The 17,324-nt window shown below is 44.1% G+C and overlaps 1 protein-coding gene across 1 annotated transcript; it reads right to left on the reverse strand.

The window, feature by feature from the left end:
* Positions 1-4,784: 4,784 nt before the first annotated feature.
* On the reverse strand, positions 4,785-12,739 carry LOC141003984 (cysteinyl leukotriene receptor 2-like). The gene is made up of 5 exons (XM_073475487.1): positions 12,523-12,739; positions 10,388-10,577; positions 7,060-7,227; positions 6,801-6,968; positions 4,785-5,443 (listed from the first exon to the last, which is right to left on the reverse strand). The coding sequence occupies exons 1-5, from the start codon at positions 12,737-12,739 to the stop codon at positions 4,933-4,935; spliced, it is 1,254 nt and encodes a 417-aa protein (XP_073331588.1). The 3' UTR covers positions 4,785-4,932.
* Between the last annotated feature and the right edge of the window lie 4,585 nt (positions 12,740-17,324).

A 17,324-nucleotide genomic window follows, 5' to 3' on the forward strand; every position in this document is an offset into this window, starting at 1 on the left:
GCGGAGAGCAGCCAGTCAGCCGCGGGGCCGCGCCGCCCCGCCCCGCCCCGCACAGGCCCGCCCAGACCCGCACCCTGCCCCGCTGCCCCCGCCTCCTCCTGCGGCGGGGTCACCGCCACAGCTGGGCCACAGACAGAGCTCTCACTCCGCTCACAAGTCAGCGCACTTCCGGTGGCGTCAGCTCAGCTCTGAAGCCAAGAGCGGAAACAAGTAAATAAATAAATAAATAAATAAATAAATAAATAAACAAACCGTCCGTGATGACTCACACGTGACGTCAGTCTGTCGTCACTAAAGTCACACCTCTTGTAGTTTTGTGTTAAAGTGAACTACAAAGTCTCACCAACACCAACATGGCCGCCAACATGGATACCAGTTCTAGCTAGGTTAGCCTCTGTTAGCACCACCAGCTAACAACGAAGCTGTTCAGCGTGTTTGTGTTGAAGCAACGCGTCAACAGAGAAGTTATAACACTCTACTCTCCGGCAGCCATCTTAGATCTGGAGGTCGGAGGTCGGCGAGGTGCTACTTTATACTTAATTACTTAATTAGTTACCTTATTATATTCATACTCCAACATACAGGGGCAGCATGTCACCACACTACCCGCTAACGATGCTAGCTGTATTCTCTTTATGCATCTATGGCGTTAGCTACCGTTAGCTTGTTAGCTCAGTTAGCCATGCAGCTAGCAAGACTACCAGGGGAGTGTTGATGCTCACACAGCAGCTTTGGACCGCTGAGAGAAAAGGACTTTGATACTTAAGTACTTTTAATGTCAGATACTTTTACTCGAGTACTCTTCATGTGGGCGACCACAGTAATATTTTATCACCAGAACTTCACTTTTACTCCGGTTCGACTGTTCGGGTCATCGACTTCTGATCCTGATCCAGCAGTGATGGAGTGGAGCATCTTCACCAACACAAACAATCTTTGTCGCCATGTTTCCCCCGGTGACGTTGCATTGGAGCCACACACACACACACACACAGACACACACACACACACACAGACAGACAGACACACACACACAGACACACAGACACAGACAGACACACACACACACACAGACAGACACAGACACACAGACACACACACACACACACACACACACAGACACACACACACACACACACACACACACACACACAGACACAGACAGACACAGACACACACACAGACACACAGACACACACACAGACACACACACACACACACAGACACACACACACACACACAGACACAGACAGACACAGACACACAGACACACACACAGACACACACACACACACACAGACACACACACACACACACACACACACACACACAGACACACAGACACACACACACACACACACAGACAGACACACACACAAACACACACACACACACACAGACACACACACACACAGACAGACAGACACACACACACACACAGACACACACACACACACAGACACACACACACACACACACACAGACACACACACACACACACACACACAGACACACACAGACAGACACACACTCTCTCTTCAGAGACTATGGAGTCTTGACGGTCAGAATCGGAGTTTTTCACCTTTGATAACTTTGATAACTGTTGTTTGAACACTGACATCATAAACATGTTTTTAGATTCAGTGTGACTCACTGATGATGTCATTATTGTTATTTACATCAATAAATATCCATAAATCCACTTAGAGAATCCTGCTAACTGCAGAACTCCCCTGAGAGTCTTCATGTTTTAACTTTTCTTCAGTATCACAGTGATCCAGTGACAGTTGTCTGTACATCCATGAGTTCACAGCTAACAGGAGCTGCTAACTGCTAATTCGGCTAATATTAATATTTGTTTCTATTCAGTTAAACAGTTTCCAATAACATACTTTAAAACTCAATTCACTCACAATTCACAATTCACCCTCAAAATCTCGCTTCCTCCAGGAGTCATAACTGAGTCAAATCTGAAGTCACAGACATGAAACACATATTTTTAGATTCAATGTGACTTAAACTTCTCCAGGATGTCATTATATCTGATGTCTTTCAGAATAAATGTCCATAAATCTACTTAGAAATCATTTAAAAAAATGCCAATTCAGAACTCCCCTTAAAATCTTCATGTTTTTAACTTTTCTTCAGTATCACAGCGATCCAGTGACAGTTGTCTGTACATCCATGAGTTCACTGCTAACAGGAGCTGCTAACAGCTAATTCAGCATGTGTTTAATGCTAATTTAATAAAAAATAACACTATATGTGTCTGTGTGTCTGTCAGGTAAATAAGTTTTCATCACCTCAGTTTCTGTCTGTGTGTTTAGTCAACGTCAAACATCACGAGTTTCTCTGTGTGTGTGTCTACAAAACGAGAGGGGTTGGATCAGGAAACACCTGGAAGTCAGGAAACACGCACGCACACACACACACACACACACACACACACACACACACACACACACACACAGTGAGGACAGCAGTGTTTTGTTTCAAAGCAGTAAAAATGATCCATAAAATCAGTTTCAGTCTGAGTCCTCGTGAGGAGCGTTGTCTTCTGACCTTTGACCTCCCTGTGATTGGTCCACACAGGAGTGATGGCACAACTCAACGCGACCACAGGGGGGCGCCGTTGGCTCACATGAAATCAGCTACCTAACAAAAATAACATCTGATGGAATAAAATAGAATTAAACTACATTAAATTAATTAAATCAAAGAATAATGAAAAGAAAATGAATAAAATAATTAAAGTAAGATATAAAAAAATACATTAAAATGAAATAAGATAGATTCAGCAGCAGTGGTTGAAGTACTCAGTATCATCTACTTAAGTTAAAGTACAAATACAACACTGTAAAAATACTCTGTTACTTCAGTGAATGTACTTAGTTACATTATTACACCACTGCCTCAGACTGCTGCTGGACCTCCTTCAACTCTCAATGAATTACCCACAATTCATAGCTGAGTGGTATTAATAGAGAGTGAGGGTGCAGAGAGCTGCTGCCCCCCCTGCTGGACACCACAGCACATTACAGCCTGATGGACACTACTCACCAGCAGCAGTACTGCAGTACTCGCAAGGTACTTGTACTTGAGTATTTCCATTTTCTGTTACTTTATTCTTCCACTCCACTTCATGTTGGAGACAAATATTGTACATTGTACTCCACTACATTCGTCTGATAACTTTAGTTACTAGTTACTTTACAGATTACATGTTGCATCAGATATATAATTCTCACATGTTTAATCAAACCTGAGCTCAGAGACAAGAACGACAGAAGCAGCCAACATTATTCACGTTTATTAATAAAATAAAATAAAATAGTTCATTTCCTTCTCTGATACTCTGATATGTGCATCATGGCTCGTTCACTTCAGACGTACACATTAACTTATGATTATTACTATTATTCCTCTGGAGACTAAACAACATCAGACTGCTTCTGCAGAATATTTACACATTTCTGCTGAAAACTCTCTGAATGATCCGATGACGGACAGAAGAGGACGATGTTTCCTCCGGGACCCTCCCACATGTTTCCGGTCTACATGCCTGAACATTATCAGGAGATTTATGGACTAATAAACAAACATGTAAACAAAGTGTCTTCACTGGAAACCTCTGACATCAGTCTTTAAAAACTCCACCAGGGTTCAGTTGTTTTGTGAACCAGCTGCTCACTGACACATCAGATCAACACCTGTCAGGAGCTTCACTGCTGGTCTGAGCTGGTTTTATCTGACAGGTGGTTTATAGTGTGAAACCAGCAGAGGGCGACGTTACTCAAGAAGAAGGAAACTGGAGGAGATGTCACTCTGTGGTCTCCTGATATAAACTGACACATCTGCTCCTGTCACCCTGTGTTAAACCTAAACCTCAAACTTCATTTACATGTTTTCTCAACTACACCTGGACCCTTCTCAACTACACCTGTACCCTCCTCAACTACACCTGGACCCTTCTCAACTACACCTGTACCCTCCTCAACTACACTTGGACCTCCTCAACTACACCTGCAACCTCCTCAACTACACCTGGACCCTCTTCAACTACACTTGGACCCTACTCAACTACATCGGGACCCTCCTCAACTACTACTGAACCTCCTCAACTACTACTGAACCTCCTCAACTACACTTGGACCCTCCTCAACTACACCTGACCCTCCTCAACTACACCTGACCCTCCTCAACTACACCTGTACCCTCCTCAACTACACCTGGACCCTCCTCAACAACACCTGACCCTCCTCAACTACACTTGGACCCTCCTCAACTACTACTGAACCTCCTCAACTACACCTGGACCCTCCTCAACTACACCTGGACCCTCCTCAACAACACCTGTACCCTCCTCAACTACACCTGGACCCTCCTCAACTACACCTGGACCCTCCTCAACTACACCTGGACCCTCCTCAACTACACCTGACCCTCCTCAACTACACCTGGACCCTCCTCAACTACACTTGGACCCTCCTCAACTACACCTGGACCCTCCTCAACTACACCTGGACCCTCCTCAACAACACCTGGACCCTCCTCAACTACACCTGGACCCTTCTCAACTACACCTGGACTCTCCTCAACTACACTTGGACCCTTCTCAACTACACTTGGACCCTCCTCAGCTACACCTGGACCCTTCTCAACTACACTTGGACCCTTCTCAACTACACCTGGACCCTCCTCAACTACACCTGGACTCTCCTCAACTACACCTGACCCTCCTCAACTACACCTGGACCCTCCTCAACAACACCTGGACCCTCCTCAACTACACCTGGACCCTCCTCAACTACACCTGGACCCTCCTCAACAACACCTGGACCCTCGTGGATCTCACTGAAAAGATTTTAGGAAATAAGGAAGTAGTTTTTGATTGGTCGGCAGCAGCGTTGACTATGAGGACCTTCAGGTGTCTCAGGTGGTGTTCCTTCTCCTCATCATCGTCAGTCCGGACCTGAAGGACCCGGCCCTGCTGGACATCAGCGAGGACTGAGCGTTCCTCATGTTGTTCCTGAATGTCCTGGTGGAGTAGTAGTACAGCAGCGGGTTGACCACACTGTTAGATGCCGCCAGACACAGCGTCACCACCACCCCCCTCTGCAGCGCCACCGTGACCACACAGTTCCAGCCGCCGCAAACGGCGTGCAGGTGCAGAGTCCGAATCACGTGATAGGGCAGGAAGCAGAGCAGGAAGGTCACTGTCACCATGGTGACCAGGTGCACGGAGCGGCGTCTGTTGCGATCACGAGTGTTGCTGCTGCGGATGCTGGAGCGGGCCATTAGGCGGCGGACGAGTCTGCTGTAGCAAACGATGATAGTGAGGAACGGGAGGAGGAAGCCCAGCGCCACCCCCACGTAGTTCAAGATCAGGACACGCCCCCAAGAGGAGGGGCTCGCCGGCTCGAAGCAGCGAGGTAACCCCGCCCTGAGAGAGCAGAGAGATAAACAAACCATCAACCTTTAAATCACTCATCACTGTGAACATCGTTTGTTATCAACAAAGCCTGACAGCCGGTCGACGGGCCGGTGACCCCGAGAGGCCGGAGTGTTTATTACAGCCACGAGTGTTTATCTCTTAAAAAGTCTCTGCGTCACGGAGCAACATGATCATTTTAAGTGTTTGTTATGTCTTCGCTCTCTTTTAGCTCTGTTTTTGGTCACCACCACCTCCTGAGGGAAATTTCTGACTCTGTAGCTGCTGAACGCTCCACCATGTTCACCAGCAAAACCAAAACAAGGAGCTAAAAGAGGCTAAAGCGCAGAGATGGTTATGGCTATTTTTTAAAAAAGCATCATGACATCCCCACATGAATAAATTAATGTGCGTTCTTCTTCTTCGCTTTGGTTCATCATTAATCCTAAACGACAGCCCGTCCTGTATGTTTTGCGTCTGTATCCATAGTAACCGTGAGGACAGCAGCAGCTGATTTTCATCACTGTGAACATTAATCACTGTCATCCAGACATGACACAGGGCGGCACACTCCCTAAAAGTCAGAGATCTTTTTATAGCTGTGCTGAGAACTGAACTGCAGCTAAACTCGTTCTGTTGGTCGTCTCGTCTGAACCTCGTCCAGAGTTTACAGAAACGACTCAGCGACGTGCAGCGTTACTCATCGTTTATCTCACTGAGCCTCCTGATTTTCTCAGGAGAGCTTAAACAACCAAACTGCTGCTTCTGTTGGTCCGTCTGTATGTCAGGGTTCAGACTGATTACAGCTCATTTCTCTGGAAGACACCGCGGTGGATCAGCTCGCAGCGAGAGGAGAAACAAACTGACGATGTTTGAGGGAAAACATGAGAAAACTCCTCCGCCCTCGAGCTGCGACGTCACTGCTGAAGAATAAACGTTTTCAAAAAGAGAAGGTTTAAAAAGTTTTTAGTTTTATGTTAAAAAAGTAGATGAAGTAATTTAAAAAATTAAAAATGCTTTTAAGGAGATAAAGTTAAAATCACTTTAAAACATCATAAATAAAAAATAATAATTTTAATCAAATAAATTCCACTAAATAAATAACAAAGTAGATTTTAAAGTGTAAATGAATCTTTTTTTTTTAAAAAAGGGGGGGAAAAGGCAAAAAATATTTTGTAGGGATTAAAATGCTCCAAAGTTAAATAAGATAAAGTTTAGCAGTTATAAGCATATAATTATTATCATGTTGTATCATATTACACATATTTCTACATCTTTTAATGTGTTAATCAATTAAACTTAAAAACTTAAATAATTAAAGAAAATAAAGAAGTTTAAAGAGTTTATTTTCTCTTTCTGAGCGACTCACCTGTTTGTCACCCCATTGGACAGGAAGGGGACGGACAACACGCCCACAAACAGCCAGACTCCCAGACAGACCAATAAGGAGCGAGTGGGCGTGGCCAGAGTCCGGTGGCGAAGGGGCTGGGCCACGGCGAGCCAACGGAGCGCGCTCAGTAGAGTGAGGAAGAGGATGCTGAGGAGGAAGAAGAGCAGCGACTCGTTAGTGTGTGTGTGTGTGTGTGAGAGTGTGTGTGTGTGTGCGTGTGTGTGTGTGTGCGTGTTACCTGGTGTACAGGTTGACGTAGAAGCCGTAGACGCAGATTCTGCACAGCCAATCAGGAAAGACCCACACGCCGCCCTTGAAGTAGTAGGCCAATCGCAGCGGGAGGGTGAGGGAGAAGCCGCCGTCTGATAGGGCGAGGTTCATCATGACGACGCAGGAGGCGGAGTTTCTGGAGGGGAAACAGGAAGAGGATTTATAGTTGTAGTCGTAGTTTATCTCTTCATGACAACTTTTATATAACTCGCTCATTTAAATTATATTAAGGCTCACAGTTATGAATAATTAGGGGCGTGGCCTCTTTGAGTGACAGCTAGCTGCTCAGCTAATCCAGTCACTGATCTGGTCTTCACCTCTCGCTCGTGTTGGTGGAGACGCACCATATTTTCTGTCTTTCTGTGCAGTTAATTGGACTGACAGACGGGAGGGGAGGGACAGACGCCAGTGTTTTGGATTAACGAGCGACTCTGTTAGCGTTAGCCTGCAGACAGCTGCTGGAGCCAGCGAGGTATAAACACAGGGACTGCAGGAGAGCACAGAGTTTGTTTTTTGGGATAAAAAAGTGAATTTACCTTCACACTCGTCGGCCATTACAAGTTTATATCTTTGTGGGCACAGAAAACAATCTGAATATTAGAGTTTAATGTGGATTCATCAGAGCAAATTTAAAGAGTCGAGGTTTCTGTTCTTTATAAAGTCTGAGTTTGATGTTGGAGTCCAAAAATATGAAAATGTAAAAAAGAGTTTAAGTTATTTTAACGCCTTAATGACGACATTTACAACATAAAAACAGCTGGACAGGAGTGTTTTTGTTAAAAGAACAGTTTACCCAAAAATGTAAATTCAGTCATTATCTAATAATCAAAGCTTCATAGTCCACAAAACATTTCTGGAGCTTCACAGTAAAACAGAGTTGCAGCATTTTCCTAAACAACTGAAGTAGCTGGAGTTGATTTAAAACGGAAAAAACAATCAAAAATCAGAGACAAAAGACCATTCAGAACTCCCTTAAGAATTTTCATGTTTTAAAGATTTCTTCCGTATCACAGTAATCCAGTGATAGTTGTGTATGAGTACACTGCTAACGGGAGCTGCTAACAGCTAATTCGGCAAACTTTTAATGAGTTTTGGAGTATTTTTTATTTTTTTTAACTGCATTTGTGTACATTTATTCTGAAGGGACATCAGAGATAATGACATCCTGGAGAAGTTCAAGTCACACTGAATCTAAAAATATGTGTTTCATGTCTGTGAGATCAGATTCAAATTAGTTATGACTCCTGGAGGAAGTGCTAATTTTGACACGAGTTGCAGCAAGAGTTTGTAAGTAGTTAATATAAGTTAATATTTGTTTCCATTTAGTAAAATATTCTTCATTAATATTAGCCGAATTAGCTGTTAGAACTTCCTGTTAGCAGTGTACTCGTGGATGTACAGACAACTGTTACTGGATCACTGTGATACTGAAGAAAACTTAAAAACATGAAGATTCTCAGGGGAGTTCTGCAGTTAGAAGGAACTTCTTTTTTGGGGATTTCTAAGTAGATTTAATGGAGTCATCATCTCTTAATGAAAACAAATCCCCAGCTACTTCAGACTGCCTGAATTTTCATTTTTGGGTGAACGCCGTCATTTGAATAATGTATCAACAACACATCCTGTTTGGTTTTGACAGTGTAGTATTTGAATCAGAGACACAACCTGTCCTTGTCTGAAATGCAGTAGTTCAGAGATTTGTTGTTGAGCTGCTGTCAGTCAGTCATCAGTGGATTGAAGAAGAACCAGTGTATTTTTAGAGCTTTAATCCTTCAGTGGGTGTTGGATCTATTTTCCTATTTCTGTTTGTTTAACTTCGCTTCAGTGCAGCAGTGTCACGCAGCAAGTCTGACATTTCAGCCGTGACGTCAGGAGCCGATCAGTCAGTGAATATATGATTGAAATGCTGATTGTTTCTTCACTGTACTGAGAGTCTGACGGAACCAAACTAAACTGGTTTGATGTCGGGTTGTGTGTCTGAACCGGACCAAAGATCCTCTGTGAGAGAAGAAGCTTCACTCCGTACAACTGGAGTGTATCCGTAGTTCAACAACTCCAACAGAGTGAGACATCTTCTTCAAAGATGATCTTGCATCAGGTTCAGGAGTCAAACTCTCCTGTTCATCAGATCAGATCAATAAGCTGAGCCGATACACTTGGATCAATAGCTCATGAAAAATAATGTTTGTCAGACTTACAGGAGCAAATGATAAGATATGAAACACGTCACGATCAGAGTGAAGAAACAACAGTGTCGCCTTCTGTCAAAGATGTCTGCTGAAGTTAGCATGCTAACCAGCTAGCCCCGGCTATCGGGGGCTACCAGACTATCACCTCTCGCCGGCTAGCTGGTTAGCATGCTTTGTCTGAGCAACTTAAAACTTTAGTCATATCTTACAAACTGCTCCTTTAAAAGGACTTTGGGACATCTGTGTTTTTCAAACAGCCTCCTAACAGCTGTCAACACAACCAACAACACACCCAACAACACACCTGACAACGCACCGTCACATCACATGATTTGAATCTTACAGTTGAGTTTTGCATACCACACTGCACACAAACCAGGAACACAGGAACATGAAGAAGCGGCTCATTATGTTGTCTGCAAACACCGAAACAGGATCCAAACTCAGAGCTAACTTTATGTAAGCTCAGTGCTGACTGAGCTGTGAGCTGTACAGAAACATGGAGAGGGGAATTTGAATACATGTTGGATGATAACAGGTCGTCAGGACACCATCAAGTGGGGTCACGTAATCTCCGTGTGACGACGAGTTCAGCAGTTATATAAAAGGACTGTTAATATTTGCATTGAGTGCAGACGCAGGTTTCTGTGTACTTTACAGGGAAGTACTTTATTACTCAGATCAATTATCTGCTGCTGCAAATATCAAAGTCGGAGCATGTATTAACACGGCTCAGCTCCTCACTGGGACACCAACGACACTACAGATAAATCAGTTAAAGGGACAGTTCACCCGAACAGTATGATCCAGTCATCCCCCCTCGTCTCCTCAGATCAGGTTGTGGTCTTGACGAGCTGTGTGGATTTTACCATTTGGGTGAACTGTTCCTTTAACGTGTCACATAAGCCGCCTGCATCATAAAATGGTTTTCTGATCGTCTGAGCTGATCAACATCATCAGTGTTGGACCTGAATGATGCTCTGGTGTCACAGCAGCATCATCAGTGGAGGAAACCTTGACAGAATATGGGAGTCCACATACTTTTGGCCATGTGGTGCTGAATGCTAAGAATGAGTAACAGAGACATGACTGTGTTTGTGTCCAGACCTGCGGCTGCTCTGCAGCAGAAACACCCCCAGAGCTCCGATGTTGCAGACGAACGCCACAGGGAACAGCAGCAGGTAGGTGAAGGTGTAGGCCCGGTACTTGAAGGCATCATCGTCGTGGAAACATTGTGACAACCCCCCTGTTGTCGAGGAGTTGTTACAGGCGATGGGGGTCGTTAACAGACGTCCTACTAAAACATACAAAAATACACAAACATAAACACACATACACACACATAAACACACATACACACACATAAACATGGTCAGTTTGTTTGTTTCTTGGTTGGTCAGTTGGTTGGTTGGTTAGTTGGTTGGTTGATCAGTTAGTTGGTCAGTTAGTTGGTTGGTTGGTTAGTTGGTTGGTTGATCAGTTAGTTGGTCAGTTAGTTGGTTGGTCAGTTAGTTGGTTGGTTGGTTGGTCAGTTAGTTGGTTGGTTGGTTGGTTGGTCAGTTAGTTGGTTGCCTTCAGTCTGTTGTGTTAAAGGTGATCCTCATATCATTCTACTCAACAGTTCCAGTCTCCTACATGTGACCGCACTGTTTCACTGCAGAAGACACTTCTAGTTAAAGGTGGTCACACTTGTAAACATAAATTGCTCTTGTATACGTTTTTATTTTGATGTGTAGATATTTTTTATCATCATTCTTCTTCTGTTGAGTTTGACGACAGATGATCTGCAGTAATCTCACAGTGTTGAATTACAAATTACACAACCAGACCAAAGAACCACAGGACCAGGAAACTGATGTCTGAGAGTGAGTGTGTGTGTGTTTGTGTGTGTGTGTGTGCGCGTGTGTGTGTGTTTGTGCGTGTGTGTGTGTGTGTGTGTGTGTGTGTGTGTGTGTGTGTGTGTGTGTTTGTGTGTGTCTGGTATGTAAACCAGATCAAACCAGTTGGTCTGTTTTAAACAGAGCTGTTTTCCTTGAACAAACAGCAGCAGGTCACCTGTTGATGCTGACTGTAAATGTAAATTTAGTCTCTTGACTGTTTAACTGTCTGATTATCTAATCAATGTAAATATTGATTATATATATGACGTCCTCTATATATTCTCATAGACCTCCTGTAGTTCACTGTCTAATGAGGAGGGAAGAGATTTGTTTCCTGGAGTTGAACTTATTCAGAGTTTGAGGTCAGGTTTGAATATCATGGATAATATCATGGCCAGAAGATTCATTGATATCAATGATTACATTTGTGCGTTACAGATAATTAATATTCAGTCTTGATCAGTGCTGGCCGTAAGATTTAAAGTGGAGAGTGTTCACATAGCTAACTAAAGTAGGTTCACTGACAAAGCTAGCATGAGTTTGCTTATTTATCATTTTGATTCAGGAGTAATATGAAGTATGGTTCCTGATCAACATGTTAACAATGATAACTTTGAAAATATAAATACATTTCAGCAAAAAAACACAACAAACCTCAAAATACCTTGAAAACATGTGAATAAACTGGACTAAATGAATAAATAGCATCATTTAGATTAATTTTGGAGGTTATGCAGGGCTCACAGTGATGGCTACCAAGTTGGTAACCATTTTGAGAAGTTGGCATCTACTTCTTTGCCACCATTAATCAGTCGATACCGACTCGTCCGACTGCAGAACTGAGGAGCAAACTAAATGTTCATTAATGGAGAAACCTTCCTCTGACTCCCTCCTCTCAGCAGTGTTTATGTGAATCTGCAGTGTGGCCCGACAGCTGTGACCTTTGACCTCCTCACTGATCCGTGTTTATAATGTTGCTGATGTTGGGAAATAGTTTACTCAGACGTTTGACCTCAGTGAGCGACCACAAGCCAGCGACACAGAGCGGAGCGCCGCTTCGTCAGTAAACAACAACACAGTAAACAACTCGCATCGTCTCCATCTGCTGCTGTTCAGCACTTAAAGGTCCAAGTGGTAAGAAAGTTGATGTGAGACTGGCGCTGTGGGACGGCGGCCGACCCGACCTACAATTCCACAGCGTCGAGCTGGGAATGAGACTCAAAAATCAACTTTCTTTTGGTTCTGTATGATGATGCGACGGCCTTTTTTAGCCTTTTTTAAAAGTGAATTTATGTCTTTGTGTTGCGGTTCTGTTAAATCATCCGGCAGCTCAGAGAGTCCAGGCTGTCAGGGACTGCTGACCCGGACTGGGATATGGTTGGACTTTGAGGAGCTCCTGAACCCGACTAACATGTCCTCTGCAGAGGAGGCAGAGTCTGAAGACTCGTCCATATCTGCTGCAGACGTCGCTGAGGTGGTAAAGAAGCTCCTCGACGACGACGCACCAGGAGTGGAGCTGCTGAAGGATCCCGTCCTCGCTGTGGAGGTCAGGGACGCAGACCTGGATGGTGGTTCCCATTTTCAGAAAGGGGGACGGGAGCGTGTTCTCCAATGATCGGGGTATCAAACTGCCTCCTGGGAAAGTTTGTCGAACCTCAGATTCAGGAGAACCGCTGCAGATTCTGTCCTGGTGGTGGAACAGTGGACCTCTTGCGGGCTTGCTGAGGGGGGTCATGGGAGTTTGCCAATCTGGTCTTAAAGTGTTTTGTACACTTGGAGAAAGAGTACGACGACCCGTGTCCCCGGGGAGAACTGTAGGGGGAACTGCAGGAATATGAGGCACCGGCGATGTTACAACGAGCTATCCGGTCCCTGTATGACCAAAGGATCTCAGGGCTCAGCTGTGGTGAGGAGAGAGTCCAGTTTGGGAGAATTGTGTCTCTGCTTTAGGGCGAAGCTTTTGATTTACCTTTCGATCTACATGCCGACCCTCACCTGTGGTCACGAGCTGTAGGTCGTGACCCAAAGAGGCTGAAATGAGTTTCCTCTGCAGTGCGGTTGGGTTCAGCCTTAGAGAGGGCGAGGAGCTGGGAGTAAAGCCGCTGCTCCTTCATGTTGAAACAAGCCAGCTGAGGTGGTTCTGACATCCGATCAGGATCATCAGGAGAGCCCGCTGCGTAGATCCAGAGATTATAGATCTCATCTGTTCTGGGGACGCCCCAGGAGGAGCTGGAAAGAGTTGCTGGGGAAAAGGACGTCTGCACTACCTGCTGCACCTCCACCGACCCGGACTGTTTTGTAACTCTGTGGTCAATTAAGTAATGAGTAAGCTAAATAAGTTAAATGTATTATTATTATTATTATTATTATTAATAAGTGTCCTTTTTAAGTCAACTTGTGTCTCTTTAGGCTTCTATGAAGGTCTATGAGCGTCGTCTCACCATGTTTCTATCACTATTTAAAGTTTCTTATTTTTACTCCTCCGTGTTTCAGTTTATTGGAAAAATTCATCCCATGTTGAGAGTGGACAGTGACGAACGACAAAACAACACGACACATCAGAACCAGCTGCCCTGTAAACATTTGGATTCAGGACTGTTGACATGACGGACCGTGCACCTTTTAAGGACTTGAATTTTGAGAATGTGATCTCAGACTTTGTTTTAGCTTCTGGCTTTAATGTAAATAATTTCATCACCCTGTCAGGTGTCAGTTTTATTTTGAAAGTCGTCACTCACCGTTCATCCTGTCACAGTTTCATCTCTGCAGCTCATCCGTCCGTCGGTTCATCTCCAGCTCTCTGCTCGTGTGCCTCTGCAGCGCTGTGGCTCGGTATTCAAATCCTCCTGAGAGGCTGTTTGTGGGTGTGTTAGAGGGCTGGCTGGACTTCTGTGGAAGCACACACACACACACACACACACGCACACACACACACACACACACACACACACACACAGGCAGGAAGCCAAAACACACTCAAGTGTCTTTACTCTACGAGCTCTAACGTTGATGTAAGCAGGAAAAAAACTGTCATACACATTTTCCTAAACATCGAGTTTCCTCAAAGCTCTCGACCTTCAGTGAACCAGGAACAGAACAGAACAGACCAGAACAGAACAGAACAGAACAGAACAGAACAGAACAGAACAGAACAGACAGAACAGAACAGAACAGAACAGCAGCAGGTCTAAACGCGATCGCAGCTCTGTGTCTGTCAGCTAATAAAGATAGAGAGAGAAACACACAGATAAGCAGAGAAAACACTGCAGCCGTTCACACAATCATTCAGAACCAATCACCAGAATAATGTTTCTTCATGCTGCAGGTTTGTTTCTGTCGTCACAGCGCTGAGTTTGTCCTCTGGTCATGAAGAAATGTCCTGAATGTCTCCAGTGTGGAGACCTGCTGGCTGTAACATCTCCTCCAGCTCCTCCTGATGTGTCAGCCCGTTATATAATGTGATACGATACGTCTGGTACCGTCAGCCCAGACGTACCTGTGGTTCCCAGGAACGTCATATCAGACGTGTCAGTGCTCGTTAAAGGAAGATGCTCTGTAACACGTTCACTTGTCCAGCTGATTGAAATCTTTGTTTTGTTTTGTTTTGACGTGTCCAAAATAAATGTGTCTTTATATTCACTCGTTTTACAGCGTCAAGGTTTATTATTTTGAAAATAAAGTCAAATAAAGTCTTAATATTTAGAGATAAAGATAAAGGAACAGGTGATACAATATGATTTCTTGTTGTCTGGAAAGTTGTGATATCAACACAGAGAAGTTACAGCCCTGACAGAGCTCAGTTACTTTATAATGTGATATTTAAAAGACGACGGCCTGAATACAAACTTTAAAACTGTGCTGTATGTTTGTGTTTATTGTTTGTGAAGCAAACAGGAACTCTTTAATGTAACCCTGATGATTCAGTCACCTTCAACATTACTGGACTAAATGATTAAATGTTGTTTTGAAAATAAAGTCAAACTGTTATGAGACAGTCTTAATAATAATGTGTGTGTGTGAGAATAAACCGAGCGTGCTGACTTATTGTTTACGTTAGCTTAGCTGTTAGCTGTTTCCTCAGCAACAACAGGACAGCGTGAGTGTCAACAAACTCCTGTGTGGGCACCTGACCAGCTAACTCCACCTCCACCCGCTGCAGCCGGACAGTCTGAGCTCAGAGGGCACAGATCATACATTATTATATCTGTTGATTACAGCTTATGTTATTCATAGGTTATATCAATTACATCTCCTCGTCTCCTCTGGAGCCTCCTCGTCTCCTCTGGAGCCTCCTCGTCTCCTCTGAAGCCTCCTCGTCTCCTCTGAAGCTCATCTTCCTGTTTGTGATGTCAGAGCTGAATGGCGGGAAGCAAAGCATCAGACGAGGAGGAGAGAGACGCCGTCGGCCATTTTGCGTCACCTGTGGACGGCGGTGTGAGTCTGAGGAGACGACATGAGTTCTTCACAGCAGGTGAGCTGTCGACGTTTATCTGATGAAGACTAAACATGGCCGACATGGACGCTGTGACATCACAGCGTGAACGCTGGAGAGAAACCCTGCAGCTGCGAGCACCGCGGGAAGACGTCCAGCCACACCACCAGCTGCACAGCGGGAGAGAAACCACACGAGTGTCGGCACCACAGGAACCTGACGAGACGAAACACTTCACCTCCTCCAATCAGCTGAAGAGACACCGCTGCACCTGAGCGAGTCGTCGAGTACATCTTCAAAAATATATTCATCAGTTTCAGTCACTTTTTCAAGCAAAACTGTGAAACATCATCAGGAGGAGATGACTGAGCCTGACTTTATATCATCAGGAGGAGATGATGACTGAGCCTGACTTTATATCATCAGGAGGAGACGATGGCTGAGCCTGACTTTATATCATCAGGAGGAGATGATGGCTGAGCCTGACTTTATATCATCAGGAGGAGATGATGACTGAGCCTGACTTTATATCATCAGGAGGAGATGATGACTGAGCCTGACTTTATATCATCAGGAGGAGACGATGACTGAGCCTGACTTTATATCATCAGGAGGAGACGATGGCTGAGCCTGACTTTATATCATCAGGAGGAGATGATGGCTGAGCCTGACTTTATATCATCAGGAGGAGATGATGGCTGAGCCTGACTTTATATCATCAGGAGGAGATGATGACTGAGCCTGACTTTATATCATCAGGAGGAGATGATGGCTGAGCCTGACTTTATATCATCAGGAGGAGATGATGACTGAGCCTGACTTTATATCATCAGGAGGAGATGATGGCTGAGCCTGACTTTATATCATCAGGAGGAGATGATGGCTGAGCCTGACTTTATATCATCAGGAGGAGATGATGACTGAGCCTGACTTTATATCATCAGGAGGAGATGATGACTGAGCCTGACTTTATATCATCAGGAGATGATGACTGAGCCTGACTTTATATCATCAGGAGGAGATGATGACTGAGCCTGACTTTATATCATCAGGAGGAGATGATGACTGAGCCTGACTTTATATCATCAGGAGGAGATGATGGCTGAGCCTGACTTTATATCATCAGGAGGAGATGATGACTGAGCCTGACTTTATATCATCAGGAGGAGATGATGACTGAGTTTAACGAGTTAAGGTTTATAAACAGAGTTTAACGACTCTTCTGAATCATCTCTGTGAGTAAATGTCTTTGTATAATTAATGTACGTCACTTGTTGACATGTTGAGCTGTGGTTTAATCTCTGTTCAGTTTCTTCTGTTTGTTTGATGAAGAAACTTTGAGACCAGAGAATAAAAATCACTTTGTGTCTCATCAAGTTATTTTAATTTTCAGTCCTAAACTCGCTTTAAACAAATTAGAGTTATTTTTCAGTAAAGTAACAACAGAGTACTGCAGTTAGATTTCAGTCATTATTCAAATTAACTGCTTCATTAAGAGAAGATTAATATATTTTAACAAACGACAGAGGCTTTAAATGAAACATAGTGAAACAGAAAGTTTAATATTTCTCTCTGAGACGTCGTCGAGTGGACGCAGCATGAAATGGATGAACTCAAGTAAAGTAAAAAGTATCTTAATACCTGTGTAAATGTACTTAGTTACTTCCCAGCACTGAGTCTGACTGCATATTTACATGAACATGTGTTGAGCTTTAAGTTAAAGAGAGTTTAA

Source organism: Pagrus major, chromosome 10 (genome assembly GCF_040436345.1).
Source record: "Pagrus major chromosome 10, Pma_NU_1.0".
Lineage (NCBI taxonomy): Eukaryota > Metazoa > Chordata > Actinopteri > Spariformes > Sparidae > Pagrus > Pagrus major.

Coding starts and splice junctions, on each gene's coding strand:
- LOC141003984 (XM_073475487.1), bottom strand. CDS start 12,739: ATGGGAACCACCATCCAGGTCTGCGTCCCTGACCTCCACAGCGAGGAC. Junction 7,228..10,387: donor CTGCTGCAGAGCAGCCGCAG/GTCTGGACACAA, acceptor TTTCCCCTCCAG/AAACTCCGCCTCCTGCGTCG. Junction 6,969..7,059: donor TACGTCAACCTGTACACCAG/GTAACACGCACA, acceptor CTTCCTCCTCAG/CATCCTCTTCCTCACTCTAC.